This window comes from Microcaecilia unicolor, chromosome 10 (genome assembly GCF_901765095.1).
Source record: "Microcaecilia unicolor chromosome 10, aMicUni1.1, whole genome shotgun sequence".
Lineage (NCBI taxonomy): Eukaryota > Metazoa > Chordata > Amphibia > Gymnophiona > Siphonopidae > Microcaecilia > Microcaecilia unicolor.
In genome coordinates, this window is record NC_044040.1 from 30,873,130 (window position 1) to 30,889,358 (window position 16,229).

Here is a 16,229-nt window from a genome sequence, read left to right on the forward strand (position 1 = left end):
AGTTAGTCTGTGTGTAGTTTAGCTTAGGTTTATTGCTTATTTCTTAGTCTTGTTTCTGGTTTGTATTCTTGGTCTAGTTTCTGTTTGTCTGTGTCTCTTGCTTAGTGGCTGCTCTGCAGCTTTCAGTCCTGTCTCTTTTCTGTCAGTGTTTATACCCTGTTTCAGTGGCTGCTTGTCAGCTTTCAGTTCCTGTTCTTTAGCTTGTCCATTTCCTGCTTTGTGTAGCATTGTCTGTCTGTGAGTCCCAGCCCAGTTTCCTGCCTTGCTGGCCATGTATATTCCTTTCCCCTCTGACTCTCAGTCTCTGTTCAGCCTAGTTGGTATTCAGTTCCTGCCCTGACCGGTACATCCTGCCGGCCGCCTGCACCCAGGGGCTCAACTCCTGAGGAACGGCGGTCAAGTGCAGGTGAAGTCTAGCTGTTCCTGTCAGAGTGCTGCTTTGTCTCTGGTGTGGGGTGGTTTTGCCTGCCACTGCCGCTCTGCGGCAGTGGCCCAAAGCCTCACGAACCTAGTTTCTGCCTTGAAAACCTGACATATTGCAGGAAGTCCTTAAGAAATTGGAAGTCTGAGTGTCCAAATGGCAGATGAGTGGTGTAGAACAAGTAGATCGATTTTTTACTCGTTCAAGTACAAAGACTAGGGGACACTTGAGGAAGTTACATGGAAATACTTTTAAAACAAATAGGAGAACATATTTTTTCACTCAACGAATAGTTAATCTCTGGAACTCTTTGCCGGAGGATGTGGTAACATCGGTTAGCGTATCTGGGTTTATAAAGGTTTGAACAAATTCCTGAAGGAAAAGTCCATAGTCTGCTATTGAGGCAGACATGGGAAGCTTCTGCTTGCCCTGGGATTTGTAGTATGGAATGTTGCCATGATTTGGGTTTCTGCCAGGTACTTGTGACCTGGCTTGGCCACTGTTTGGAAAACAGAATACTGGGCTAGATGGACCATTGGTCTGACCCAGTATGGCTACTCTTATGCATACTCAAATCAGAAAATAAACTATTGTAAATTAACCAGTTAAGTGTAACATAGTAAATGACGGCAGATAAATACCTGTACGGTCCATCCAGTTTGCCCAAAAAGATAAACTCATTTTACATGGTATACGATACTTTTTATGTATACCCGAGTTTGATTTGTTCTTGCCATTCTCACGGCATAGACCGTAGAAGTCTGCCCAGCACTGTTTTTGTACTAAGTTCTGAAGCTAACATTGAAGCCCCTTAAAATTTACACTCCAGCCCATCCTTATCTATTCAGTCATGATCAGGGCGTAGACCATAGAAGTCTGCCCAGCACCGGTTTTGTTTCCCAATTACCGGGGTCGCAAACTAATCTCTGCTAAGATGCCACGGAACCATTCCTTCTAAACAGGATTCCTTTGTGTTTATCCCACGCATGTTTGAATTCCATTACTGTTTTCATTTCCACCACCTCCCGCGGGAGGGCATTCCACATATCCACCCTCCGTGAAAAAATACTTCCTGACTTTACTCCTGAGTCTGCCTCCCTTCAACTTCAATTCATGGCCTCTAGTTCTACCACCTTTCCGTCTCTGGAAAAGGTTCATTTGCAGATTAATATCATGTCACCCCTGTTTCTCATTTCCTCCAAGGTATACATATTCAGGTCAGCAAGTCTCTCCTCATACAGTTTGCAATGCAAACCCCATACCATTTTTGTAGCTTTTCTTTACACCGCTTTAAGTCTTTTTACATCTTTAGCAAGATACGGCCTCCAAAACTGAACACAATACTCCAAGTGGGGCCTCACCAACAACTTGTAGAGGGGCATCAACACCTCCTTCCTTCTGCTGGTTATGCCCCTCTCTATGCAGCCTAGCATCCTTCTGGCCATGGCCGTCGCCTTGTTTCTTCACCTTTAGATCCTCAGACACCAACACCCCAAGGTCTCTCCTGAGATGAAATATTTTACATTTACTTTAATAAAGTCAAGCATAAATGGTAAAATTATGTATCATACCTGATAATTTTCTTTCCATTAATCATAGCTGATCAATCCATAGACTGGTGGGTTCTGTCCATCTACCAGCAGGTGGAGATAGAGAGCAATCCTTTTGCCTCCCTATATGTGGTCATGTGCTGCCGGAAACTCCTCAGTATGTCGATATCCAAGCTCCATCCGCAGGACTCAGCACTTAGAGAATTACACCCACAAAGGGACACTCTGCCCAGCTCACCACCGCTGAAACGGGGGAGGGGAATTAACCCAGCTCATCCCCACACAAGTGGGGGAGGGGAATCCGTCCAGCTCATCCCCGCGGAGCGGGGGAGGGACACCACACCCGCCGATGCGGGGGGATCTGGTTTATCCTGCAACCGCAACCGCGGGAGGAGCTGACTGACCCTAACACCGCCGAAGCGGGAGGGGTACAAAGCTGCCCTACTGCCGCATGAAGCGGGAGGGAGAGCCGGCAGAATTTAAGTCTCAATCCAGCCCCGTAAAACGGAGGGGAGAGGAATGCAGCAGCTCACTGTAACACAAATTCGTCTCAACTCTTGAAGAATCCATTGAAAAACTTGAACACGAAGTCCTCCTGAACAGGAACTGAAGACTAAAATTGAACCTGAAATGCAACCAGAATATAAACAATACAGATATCTGGGAGGGGCTATGGATTGATCAGCTATGATTAATGGAAAGAAAATTATCAGGTATGATACATAATTTTACCTTCCATATCATCATGCTGATCAATCCATAGACTGGTGGGATGTACCGAAGCAGTACTCACCCAGGGCGGGACATAGAAATCCCTGACCGCAACACTGAAGCTCCAAACCGGGCCTCCGCCCGAGCAGCCACAGTCAAGCGGTAATGCCTAGAGAAGGTATGGGCCGATGCCCTAGTTGCCGCCTTGCAAATCTCTTCCAAGGAGACGGACCCGGCCTCTGCCATCGAGGCCGCCTGAGCTCTAGTGGAGTGAGCCTTCAGCTGGATAGGTGGCACCTTCCCCGCGGCCACATAAGCCGCTGCAATGGCTTCCTTGACCCATCTTGCCACTGTAGGCTTAGCAGCCTGCAGACCCTTACGAGGACCTGCAAAACAGGACAAACAGATGATCCGACTTCCGGAAATCATTGGACACTTCCAAGTATCTGATGATGATTCGTCTCACATCCAGATATTTGAGAGCAGAGTATTCCTCTGGGTAGTCCTCCCTACGAAAGGAAGGGAGACAGAGCTGCTGATTCACATGGAAGCGAGAAACAATCTTGGGCAGGAAGGAAGGCACTGTGCGAATAGACACTCCTGCCTCAGTGAACTGCAGAAAGGGCTCTCAACATGAGAGTGCCTGGAGCTCGGAAACTCTTCTGGCTTAAGTGATAGCCACCAAAAAGACTGCTTTCAACGTCAGGTCTTTCAGAGATGCCCTTGACAAGGGTTCAAAAGGCGGCTTCTGCAATGCTCTTAGCACCAGGTTGAGATTCCACGCAGGCACCACTGAGTGCAGAGGAGGGCGCAGGTGATTAACTCCCTTGAGAAAGCGCACCACATCTGGCTGTGAAGCCAGGGAAGCACCCTTCAGGCGGCCCCTGAAGCAAGCCAGAGCCGCTACCTGGACTTTAAGGGAACTGAGCGACAGGCCTTTCTCCAGACCTTCTTGCAGGAATGCCAACACTGAAGAAATTGGAGCAGTGAAGGGAGAAAGTGAGCCTGCTTCACACCACGCTGGAAAGGTACGCCAAACCCTGGCGTAAGCAGTAGAAGTAGAGCGCTTCCTCGCTCTCAGCATAGTGGCGATGACCTTGTCTGAGAAGCCCTTCTTTCTCAGACGCTGCCGCTCAATAGCCAGGCCGTAAGACCAAAGGGGGAGGGATCCTCCATCACCACGGGACCCTGATGCAACAGGCCCTGCTCCACTGGCAGCCGCAGAGGATCGTCCACTGAGAGCCTGATCAAGTCCGCATACCAGGGACGTCTGGGCCAGTCCGGACCCACCAGGATTATCCGGCCCGGATGCTTTGCCACCCGGTCTAGCACCCTGCCCAACATGGGCCAGGGCGGGAACACATAGAGAAGCTCCTATGTCGGCCACTGTTGGAGAAGATGGCGGAGGCGAGCAGCGGGGGATGGCCGTTTATGGCGGGAAAAACCGCCGCACCCGAGGAAGACCCGGGACACTGACCGGTCTCCAAACTGACACCCAACAAGGGCGAATCAGACTTTAAAACCCCCGCATCTCCGCTAGACGCGCACACGCGGTCTGGGGAGCAATTCTTTGCGCCCTCGCCCTCCGACGCCATCAGCCACGTGGAGATCAATCGGGGAACCCCCTGCCCGCTACAAAAAGGTAAAAATTACCTGCTTTCCGCTCCGAGCTGTAACGACCTGGTGTCCCAGTGAGTAGCTGCAATAAACGTTTAAATAAACGTCGAAATAAACGCCCATAAGGACGTCCAAAATTTTTTTTTTTTTAAACGGAGCCAGCGAGAGGGGGGAGAAAAGGAGGGACCTGGCACCACCAGGTTTGCACTTGCTCAAGAAGAGCCCTCAACCCCAGGCACTCAACAAAACCTAAAAATTAGGCTTGGAGGCCTAGCCAGAGCTGCTGCTGTGTGTGACCACCACCTGCTGAGATAGAGAACATACTGAGGAGTTTCCGGCAGCACATGACCACATATAGGGAGGCAAAAGGATTGCTCTCTATCTCCACCTGCTGGTAGATGGACACAACCCACCAGTCTATGGATTGATCAGCATGATGATATGGAAGCCCAAATTTTTCATGTGAAGGATCACACAGGGCATTTCAGATCACAGAAAGAGCTGTATGGCTATGGAGTCCCCTTCTGACCAGTCCAAGGCTTCAGTACCATAGCTCTCTTTGATGCTAGCTCCATTCTTGGACTTTTGCAACAGATTCTTACACAGAACTCTTTTAGATTTAAGTACAAGCTAAATCAATTCTCTGAGCTTCTTTTGCCTATTGGCCTCTAGGAATTATTGGTAGTAAGGAGGCAGAACTACAGACTTCTTCTGACTGCAGATCTTAAGGCACTGAAGGAATTCAATGCATCTTATTTACTAAGACTAGATTTTTAATGCACAAGAGTCATTAATTCAGAAAAATGTGTAATGCGAGTTCCAGTGACAAACAAGCAAGCAAACTGTGCCTTCAAAACCATATTGTATTACCCCGTCCAGGAGAGCCCTTGCCATATACGAAAAGTTCAGAAATGGAAAACAATAATATTAACCTCTCTCACAATATGCTAATATATGAACAAAAGCGTTTATTGTACTTCTGTATTATGAACTAGACTTCTACAAATCTAAATTTTGTAATCGCCTTTTTAATAATATGTAAGCCACACTGAACCAAAATGTGGGACACAAATGCAATAAATAAATAAAGGCATAGCTCTAAACTGGTTAATCTCAAAAATATGTTTAAATAAGACAGCTGGTTCACACTTGAGGTACATTAAACGAGTAATTTCCTGTTCATTTTAATTCTGCTAGATCAGACCAGACCCATGGGTTTACATCATCCAGTCAGCAAATAGAGACAGGGAACACGGCTTCCAATGACATCATCATCATCATCTATCAAATCAGTGGAATGGCCAGAAGTCCGAGGGGGGGAGGGGGGCTAAGCGGACCATGTATTCTCCCCCTCACACACACATCCCCACCACCACACCCCTTCGCCACTCCCGATTTAAACCATACCTTTGCTGTTGGGGATGCCCAAGCCCTGCCAGCTGAAGAGAGCTCCTGCGCGAGTCCCTGCACGAACAGCCACAGCAGTGCTCAAGTCAGCAGCAGTCCCCCGCATGCTCAGTTCAATCACTGAACTGAGCATGTGTGAGTGATGAGCACCAGCCAACTTAAGCACTGCTCAGACAGCACAGGCAAGGATCCGTGGAGGAAACCTCTTCGGCTAGTGGGGCTTGGGCATCCCCACCAGCCATTAAAGCGCAGAAGGTCTGAATCAAAAGTAAGGGGGCTCAGGCCCCTGAGGCCCTCACTGGCTACGTCCCTGCTGTGAATCCAAAACACTTTCTAGTATTCTGTCTCCTTGAAGATGGAGACATAGGCTGGGCTGGTACAGCAGGTTAGAGGCTCCCAAGATTGAGCTTCAGGTCTAGTTGAGCAGAGTCTGGTCCATCTTTCAGGGCAACAGCCTACAGGTTCATTCCTCTGGTCAAGAGGGTATTGAGCTCCCACAGCAGAAGCCAATAGGCTGTCTCCTCTGGTTTAGTAGGCCCCAGGTCTCCCAGAGCAGTATGGACTGACTCCATGGTTCTTGGTCCCCTAGTCAGGAAACTTATTTCAAATTAAAAAAAAAGTATTTCTGTGGAAGAATGACTAGATTACACCTAGAAGACAAGTTTCTTGTAACTACAAGGCAACACCAGGATAGTGCTAAGAGTTCTAAGAGAAAGGACAAATATTCTGATAATTTTCTTTTAAAAAATACAATATAAAGTGGGTTACTGCACTTAGGGCCTCTTTTATCAAGCTCTCAGTTTATTTTGTAAGGGCCTCTTATCTAGCTGCACTAACAGTTTCTGTGCAGCAATGCCGACGAAGCCCTTTCAAAGTGAATGGGCTTTGTTGGCATTACTGCACCGGGGACCACTAGTGTAGCTTGATAAGAGGCCCTTAGAACATAAACTGAGAGCGTTGAATCCTCTGCAATATCATTAAGCTATAGTTAGTATTGCATGAATGCAGGAGTGAGTAAACAATTTTCAAAACATATATAGTGTGCCTCCGGAATGGCCCAGAATGTGACTGAAGGGTTGTGCATGCCTTCCAGCAGGAGGAGACATGAATGCTGGATTGAGTAAACAATTTTCAAAACATATATTAGTCTTTAATGCAAATTATACTAGACTATAAAAATGCATATGATATATGGTACTTTTTGTTTTTGCTCACAGAAATTTAAAAAACAAGAATTCAGTGTTTCAGGAATCACTGGCATAAATAATTTCAAACAACATTTACAATATAAAAATGAATAATAACAGAATGGTTTTGATAATATTTACAGGTATTTATACTGTTATAATAAAACAGATGGCCAAATTTATCAAAAAGGAAAATTACTCTTGGGCCAACCACTAAAAGCTGCCAAACAACTAGAAGCATAAAATGAATCATTGAACACATTTGAAAACAATTGACTCTAAACAGAAAAGGGTTTACAACCTCAAAGTGGAAAAATTCAGTGGGCAATGACAGTCGTAAACACTAAACTGGCTGCCACTTTTCCAACTGTAACCACCATACTAATAATATATATATATATATATTTTTTTTTTTTAATTATTTATTTTGCACACACTCTCCCTGCGGGTGGGTTTTGTTTTATCATCCACATGGAACACAAGTACAGTCCCCTCCCCTTCCCCACTTACCACGCCTCATGTCCAAGCCCCCTCCCTCAAGTCATATCAGTCTATATCCAACCAGTTCAGGTGAGTTCAACCCCGTTCTCTTCACACAAAGGTATTCAAATATCATAGTTTGAGTACTTTGTGGCAATTAATCTATATTCATCCTCAGCCCCCCAGGTGGACTAACAATGAAATTTATTCATATCTGTTCAAATCCTATTAAACTAGTGCAAACCACTGGGCAGTATTCCTTCCCAACCACCAGACAAAGGTAGAGATACTAAAGTTCTCTAGTGACATCGCCAGTATTAAGGGCGTAGGCTAGAACTCTCCAATACCAGAGTACCAAAGCAGGAAAATACCAGGAAGAAAGGGTTGGTCTAAGAATCATATCTTTTTTTTTTTTTTAACTTCAAGTAAATGTCTTAAAAAGAACATCAGAATGCCCAGAAAAAAAACTGGGAACCAGACCAAAATACTAGCTACCCAACCACTTAGTCTTCCAGGGCAATAACTAGACTAGTCTAATAGGACTCAAGGAAAGGAAATCAACAGGTATAATTGTCATCCCACTAGACTAGTTCAAACCAATGAGATGTACAAGAGCAGTCCTTTAAAGAGTGGGGGAAAATGAGGCCCCCTCCCCCAAATGACTGCCCTGCCAAAAGGCAGAGTCTCCCTGGCACAGGACATCAAACTTGAAATGCTTCACAAAGGAATGTAGGGTCAACCAATTAGCCATCTACAGACAGCCTACAGTGCTACTGCTTGAGCCTCCGCGCACGTGGAATGTGCTCTCAGATCCTTGTGACCTGGCTTGGCCACTGTTTGGAAAACAGGATACTGGGCTAGATGGACTACTAGTCTGACCCAGTATGGCTACTCTTATGTTCATCATGCCTCAAATGACATATGCTAACTTGATGGTCAACTTGATTCAACATGCCAGCATAGAGTTGGAAACTGCTCCCCCCTGCCACAGCCCTTGGAAAAGCATGAACAACCTATCGGTTCTGCAAAAGAAATTCGTAACCTCCAAATAGAAGAGGATGACCTCTCTGACATGCACTCAGCTGGCCCCCTCACGACTCCCGCCATTCAGAGGCCAAAATAACCACCAGTTAATTAAGATGGAAGAGGAAAACCACCTTTGGAAAATAGGAGAGTACCATCCTGAGTGATATCGCATCCTCCAATAAGACAAGTACATATCCTACAGGAGCAGACGCAGTTTAGAAACCCATCTGGCTGAACAGTCATGAGAAACACTATCTTCATGGAGGCCATCTCCACAGGCTCAAATGGAGGACTCTCCCAAGACATTAAGCACCAGATTAATAACCCACTGAAGCAGAACCACCCTGTGCAGGGGTCAGATTTGTTGGACTAAAACAAATCCAGATGTTTTATTCCCTGCAAAAAAAAACATCTGGATGAGCAGCCACCCAGACTCCCTGAATCTTGCCCTAGTAGCATGTGATAGCTGCCACCTGCATCTTCAAAGAACTGATGGCCAAGCACTGCTCCAAGCCTCCCTGCAGAAAGGCAAGGATGTTGGCCACCCTGGCTAACCAGGAAGAGAGCTCATGACTCAAGAACCAGCTCTCAAAATGTTTCCACACTCTCACATATACCTCAGACATAAGCCATGCACCTTGTCTGCAGCAGGGTGGAAGCCACCCAAGGGGAATATTATTTGGAATTCAGGGGGCATCTTTCAAGGCCAAACCCTAAGCCAGAATGGGTCCAGATCGTCCGTTAATATTTGGGTCATGCCTCAGAAGTCTGTGACCTCAAAGAAAAGGGAGCAAGCAGCCTGCCAGGAGACACAGAAGGTAGTGTACCACAGCAGCAGAACCAGTTGAGGGCCACCAAGATTAACCAGAAACGGGTAGAGGGTGAGCCAGCGGATCACTCTGCCCACCAACAGCAGGGGAGGGGGGTGGGGTTCCTGCCTGGACCAAGGCTGCACCAGTGTATCTATTAACTCTGGCTCGGGATCCTCACGCCCAGTGAAGAAGAAAAAACACACTTTGCGTTTTGTCTTGATGCCATTATATCAAAACAGGGAAGACCCCAATGCTCTACCATTTGCTGGAATGCTTCCTGGCTCAGCTTCTATTCCCCCATGTCCAGGATACACCAACTTAGAAAATCTGCCTGGATACTGGAAGTTCCAGCAGCATGGGCTGCTGAGAGCATTGCTAGATGGCACTCTACCAAACTGCACAATTGGGCCACCTCACAGGCCAAAGGTGTGATCCAGACCTCTTTCTTATGTTTGCCACCACAGTAGCATTATTCGATATCACCCAAACTGCTTACCCCAACAGCAAAAAGCGAAAGTGCTGCAAGGTGAGGGATAGTCTTAGTCTCTAGACAGCTGATCATCTAAGATGACTGCTTTTGCAAAGAGTTCCCAGCCCACCTAATCTAGCATTAGTTATCACCACCATTCACTTGGGGAAATTTAAGCTCACCTCACCTTGAAAGATGGGATGAAAAACCACCAGGCGAGATCCTTCAGACAGAAATGTGACACAGAGGCAGACACTGTAGTCCTGGAATGTGGAAGACCATCTGGAGAGCAGCATATGTATTCTCACCCAGGGAATGAACTCCAGAGTTGTTGCCATCAAGCCTAATACCTGGAAACAGTCCCATACTGTCAGGGCAGGCTGGGTGCAAAAAATTGCTTCTTCCCTCTCTCTACTGGGAGAAAAACCATTACCCTCTTGGTGTCGAAGCGGACATTAAGGTACTCTATCACTTGAGACAGGACCGGCTCTTGGCCAGGTTCACTACCCAGCAGAGGCTCTCCAGGAGCAACATGAATGGGAGGTCGTGGACCTGGGAGTCTCCTCCAAATATCCCTATTTTTAATTGTCTCTAATTACATTAGATCAACCAGTTGTCCAAAAAAGGGGTGGACCTGGATTCCCTATTTGAAAAAGGTACAGGGTGCTGCAGCCAGCCTGAAAGGTAGGACTCTGAACTGATAATGCCTGCCGAGGATACAGAATCTCAGGAAATACTTGTGTGGCCCCTGGATTGGAATGCTCAGGTAGGCCTTGGTTAAGCCCAGGGAGGTAAGCAACTCCCCCAGAATGACTGATGCAGTAACTAAGGTCTCCATGTAGAAGCAAGACAGAATTGACCCCTTTTAGATCCAGGATCAGGTGAAAGGAACCACCTGAGGCCCTTCTCCAAAGAGGGACCAGGCATCCACCAAGCCCAACTGCAGCAGACGCAATAACATCTCTTGAATAGCCTCTGCCTTTCTGGAAGACACACAGGATTCTTCTATGAAGGTGTCGGAAATGGGCCTGGTGAATTGCAGGGCACAGCTGTACTGCACCACATCCAAAATCCATTGGTTGGAGGTGATGAAGGCACACTCACATCAGAAAAAGAGGGCCTGCCTTCCACTTCCACAGGGCCCAGTGCACCCTCATTACTGACTCTTGGGAGGCAGAGGACCTAGCAGAGGGACCAAGTTCCCTGGGTTGCTTTACTCCACAAAAAGGAAACCACCTCTGGCCCTGCCCATGCCAGCTCCAATCCCAAAATGGCTGTTGCGAGACTGCTGCTGGAAGTCACAGCATCCATTTTGACTGCAAAAATAGCCTGGGCAAGAGGGACTAGGGATTGCTCCTGCCCCTTACAAACCATTAGATCTCCGGGGTGGGGGGGGGGGGGGGAAGGAAGTTGAGCTCCTTCAGTTCCAGGAGGGGGAGGGGAAGAGTTACAGAGCCTACGACCAAAAGTTTCAGTTTCAGTCGAAAATGCACTGGAATTTTTAGCTGAAACCAACACAATGCCAAATGTAGATTTTGGCACTGTTTCAGCACCAAAACCAAAGTCAAAACCAAAATTTGGTTGGCCTCTAGTATAAAATATTAGAGAGTTCCAGCCTACACCAGCCCATTATACTAGTAATGTTAATGGAAAATCAGGGCTGTGAAGTCTGTCTTTGTCCTGGATCTAAAATTATATTTACTAATACTTCAAAGTCCAGAATAAAAAAAACTTAAAACCTAATATCATTTGGAGTTGGAGCTGGAATTAGACGACAGAAAAATAGAGGAGTCAGAGACAAAGGTTTGGTGTACTGACTCCATAGCCATGTGGAAAACGTTAGTATTTCTACCTCCATCTGCTGGTCAGAAAGGCACGCTAGCCATTGGTTTGGACTAATTTAGTGGAACAGTAAGAAAAGGCTTATTTCCATCTTGGAAAAACCATTGCTTCCAGCTGCTCCATCAAACCCACACATTCAATAATCCTCTCTTAGCCACTACACACACTTTCTATCTGAATAGTTTAGAAAAATGCACTCTGGCTTCAAAGGCCTCAGCAAATCAAATCAAATACCCTCTTTTGGAAACATAACTTCCTGACCCAGTGCTTAATACTGATATCTCTCCATTCACCTCCAAAATCTCTTGACCTTTCTACACAATCCTGCTGATGACTTAGCATGCCTATTTCAATCTTTTCCTATACACATTAGCCTGCGATATGTAAGCCTTATGCAACATTTTCTATTGTGCTTCCCTGAACATCACTGTCAAAACCAGTCGTGGAATTCAAGTTTCCTTCACCTGTCCCATAAACAGTTCAACAAACTCAGTCACCAAACGTCCATATTACCTTATGCCACTCTTATCTGAAAGATTCAACTGAAAAAACTCTTGCACTTCCTCTACAAATGCCTTCTGAAAATGATGTTTGTCCAAAGAACTCACAATTTTGTGAGTTCTTTGGACAAACATCATTTTAAGGGGCCCTCTTAGTAAACTCCTACCATGTTTTAGGTGCAAAACAATGCACAATAAGCGTAAAACCTGTGTAGTAAATGCAGGGCAGATGATGGGCATGCCCTCTGCATTTACTACATGGTGCAGACGCTTACAACACGGGCACCATGTTACATCCAGTAGCAGATTGTGCTATATTCCACAGCATGTGACATGATGTGGGCCCACTTCAAAAATAAAATAAGTAACAGCTGCAGAGGCACATCCCTACCCCAACACAATGGCCTGTCCTGATCCTCCCCGCAAACACAAAGGCCCCTTTTGATTCCCTAACATAACCCCTACCCCCCAGCCTACTCATCAGTCCCAACAGTAGTCCAGTGGACCCACAGTGACAATAGTCCCTCTTCACTCCTGCCCCTTATTGCAGTGAGATCTAAAATGACAACTAACCCTTTAGTGGTAGTCTCACAATACTACCGCTAGGGGGCATTCTTCCATATAAGGACATTTTCTTGAAGTGGCATTATGCAGCAGCACTAACTGGCAGTTGTGGCAGCTAGTCATGGTACTAATACGTGCACTAGATGTCACTGCCGACCATTCCAACACTCTGCTCATGACACACCCACTCACTATCCATTCCCACATTAAGCAGCTAGTGCAGGTTTTTTTTTTTTTTACTGTACTGACTGTTTTTATGCATGCTAGCCATTTGCATAAGCTCACACTGAGGAATATTTTCAAAGCACTTAGACTTACAAGGTTTCATAGTAAAGCTATGGAACTTGTAAGTCTAAGTGCTTTGAAAATGAGCCTCTCTATCACTTAACGTACAATAAAAACCGTGCTAGCTGCTTAACAGAGCTTGGTAAAAGGGTCCCATACAACGGAGAAATGATATACTGCCCTGCCCCAGTGCTTCCCAGGAAACACCACGCAAGTCAGAGCACTGACATTTTGAAGACGATGACGTTGGAGCCAGGAGCAAGTGGCCATCGCTTCTGCCTCATTAACGTATAGGTCTGGGAGAGGCTGGGCAAAGGGTGCCACTAGACTACTAGGGCAACTTCCCCCCCCCCCCCCCCCCAATAATCGGGAGAACCGTGGGAGGGAAGCTAATTGCAGAAAACAATCCTGACAGGGTAGTTGGGTTGGAATGAGAAAGAGGGTTACACTAGACACCCATTGCTCTCAATCAACCTTTCCACACTTCCCCAAACCTGGCAACAAAAGTTTCCCATGCATGATGTGCAGAAATTATTATTTTTTTGCAAAATTCATAATGACTGCATTACCATACAATTCAATGTGGTCTGTGGTAACAGTTTCTGCGCAAGTTAAAATCCACGCTGAAACCCTTCTGCCTGGCTCAGATGGTAAAACTCATGCTTAAAGGCATGTTAAACCTGCAGTAATGCTTTCTGCATTGGATCCCAAGATTCTAATAGGCCCAACTGGGCTCACCCAATGATTTTTACCTGGTTCTGAAAGGACTCATTTTAATTTTGCAGTTCACGAATACAGTAGGAAATGAGAAACTAAACTGGAACTGAGCAGGATCTCACTCTCTGCAGATAGGAAATGCACATCCAGTTAGATCCAGTGTAAGTTATGCATTAGATCTGGACTAGAGAAGCAAACCCTAGTAGATAGAGCTGTGGAATGAGAACCATAGAAACCGAGATTCATACCCTGCTTCTCCTACTTAATGTTCATTGCAAGTTGGCCAAATCAATTGCCTCAGATATAGAATTTATTTTCCTTGCCCCAGAGAGTCTGCAAACTATCTTTTGTACCTGAACGTAACTCACCTCCTTCTCAAACTTTGAAAGATACATAATTAAATCGCAAATCCAAAATCAAATTCTAACAATTGATACATATTCTACAACACTTACACCCACAGACTGTCATATTCATTTACTAAACCAAACTGAATCTAAGAACAATACCAGCATACTTTTTAATTATGCAAGAATCTAGTAGTATTTAAAAAAATGTGTGTACATACTTCTCTGAATTACCACAGTTCCACATGCATTATATGTAAATGTAAGCGTTAACACTGGACTCATATTAAGACCAGTAAGCTCTAGAGCCCTAAATTTGGTTAACTCTTTATAATAGAATATTATAATTAAAAACCTTCTTCTGTTCCTGAACAAAAACAAAAGTATAAAAACAACCCCCCCCCCCCCCCACACACACACACAAATGGGATGAACGAGCCACAAACAAAGGCTAACATTAAAAATCTGAGTCTTCAGCTGCGACAGCTGTGCAGTCGATTCTGGACACAATGGCCTTTTGGTTCCCTCTCAGGGAAGGCACTGCCACCCTTCTGGACATGCCAGTTGTGACATGGATGACATAAGATAATGTTTAAAAAAAAAAAAAAAAACCTAATAGACCTAAGCAGTTGAATCCAGTGGGCATGAGTAATAGCCCACCTGTAATATGTGACACCTAGGAGGGAAGTTATCACCGTGGTTTACCATTAAGATGGGTTATTTTAGCACAAGGTCCTATTTTCTGCAATAAGACCCTGTGCTAAAATAGCATTCCTTGTGGTAAAATTATCCATCTTAATGGTGCCGGTACCCCACGTTAATAACTTCCCCCTTTAATAAAAGCAGAGCAATTACTCTAGGCTCTATAGTCCAGTTCATGATCTAGATTCACCAACATGTATGCCTTAAGTTTACAGAATTCTACTCACAATATTGAAGCAGTGATCAATATTAATGAAGGAAGCACATTTTTATCTAGCCAAAAACTATTAAACGTAAAATAAATTGACTTGGACAATGACAAAGTGACAAACACAACACCTTTAGTCACAAATTCTAAAAAGTCACAAAAACATTTTCCTGATTTTCTTTTTCTATGGCATAAAAGTGGCAGGCAAAGACCACGGAACTGGCCCAGGTCTTTCCTAAAACATCCAATTCAGAAACCTACTCAGCCAGGCACAGAAGAACAAGTAGCTACAGAGAAGTCACACACAAAAAAAAGAATGTTTACAAAGCAGGCAAAGAGAAGGATGATGTCCCTAAGTCCACCATTCCCCAAGAACAGTTTTATCCCCCCCCCCCCCCCCCCCCCCCCCCCGTTTCTCCTTATCTCCAGAAAACAACCCAGCAAATAAATATAACCAAGAAGAGCCCGTGGGGCCCCAATGCAGTGCCTAGACTTCTAGGGCTCACTCACTTTTTAGAAACCTTGTCCTTCTTCGCCTTTGGCCTCCTCTTCCGGGCCTGCATGGCCAGCACTACCGGGGGAAAAAAAAAGAAAGAAACAGCGATAAGTTAGCGAGGAACCGCCACTGGCCCCGCTGATAGCATCCCAAATTGTCACCACTCTCCGGGCTGGCTCGTGTACCTTTGCGAGAGCTGATCACTGTGGCTACTACAGCGCCAGCGCCGTGCATCATCTCTGCGCCAACTCTCGGGGACACTAAGGCGCAACAACCCACTTCTTCCATGGGCTGAACGAGCCGCCGCTGCTACTTCTGCCTAGTACTTGCATGAGAAGGAAACAAAAAAAAAAAAAAAAAATTCAGCCTAAGACTCCGACGTCAGCGAGGGCTCCGCTGCCTCGTCTCCTAGGCAACCAACGAACTACCATCAGACAAGTGTAAGACGCTCTGCTTTACCGTCACATCCGCCCCATCTCTATGTTCCTATCAGGTGGGGGTTTTTTAGCGCCCCCTTCAGTCCAGATGCAAAAACGGGTTGTAGGACTTTACGAGACTAAAAAAGTAAAGGTGCATGGGGCTCGCATTTCCAGCCTCCAGCTGCTCCAGCTACTGATAGAGCGTCCGGACAGGCCGACAGCGAGACTTGGGAAACGAAGCCGTACGTCTCTATGGTTACGTGGGGGTACTGCATCCGGTTCGGAGAGGGTCACGCAATGTTGTTGCGAGCACGGGGTTTGGGCGGCTGTGTCCGGGAGTAACTGGTCAATTTTGTCTGTCTGGAGTAGCGGTAGGTTCTTATTTGTCTCTCTCGATAGTGCACGTTGTTTGGTTTTAGATATTGGTGCAGTTTTCACGTTCTTTTTAGTTGTCTTGCTGCCGGCACGT

General features: G+C 45.9%; 2 protein-coding genes across 6 annotated transcripts in view; one reads left to right on the top strand and one right to left on the bottom strand.

Annotated features, from left to right (window-relative positions):
• The window catches only part of SRPK2 (SRSF protein kinase 2), a 234,592-nt gene extending 218,928 nt beyond the window's left edge, over positions 1 to 15,664 (bottom strand). For all 4 annotated transcript variants that reach the window (XM_030215992.1, XM_030215991.1, XM_030215990.1 and 1 more), the window contains exons 1-2: positions 15,527 to 15,664; positions 15,356 to 15,416 (exon numbers count right to left, since the gene is read on the bottom strand). In XM_030215992.1, coding sequence (XP_030071852.1) covers positions 15,356 to 15,416; positions 15,527 to 15,629 — 164 coding nt within the window. In that variant the 5' untranslated portion in view covers positions 15,630 to 15,664. The remainder of the gene's footprint in view (positions 1 to 15,355; positions 15,417 to 15,526) is intronic.
• A 385-nt stretch (positions 15,665 to 16,049) lies between these two features.
• PUS7 (pseudouridine synthase 7) overlaps positions 16,050 to 16,229 on the top strand; it is a 66,275-nt gene continuing 66,095 nt past the window's right edge. Inside the window, exon 1 of one of the 2 annotated variants that reach the window (XM_030216036.1) lies at positions 16,050 to 16,131. The gene's annotated coding sequence lies outside the window, so the exon portion shown is untranslated. The remainder of the gene's footprint in view (positions 16,132 to 16,229) is intronic. The other variant, XM_030216037.1, reaches the window with a different exon arrangement.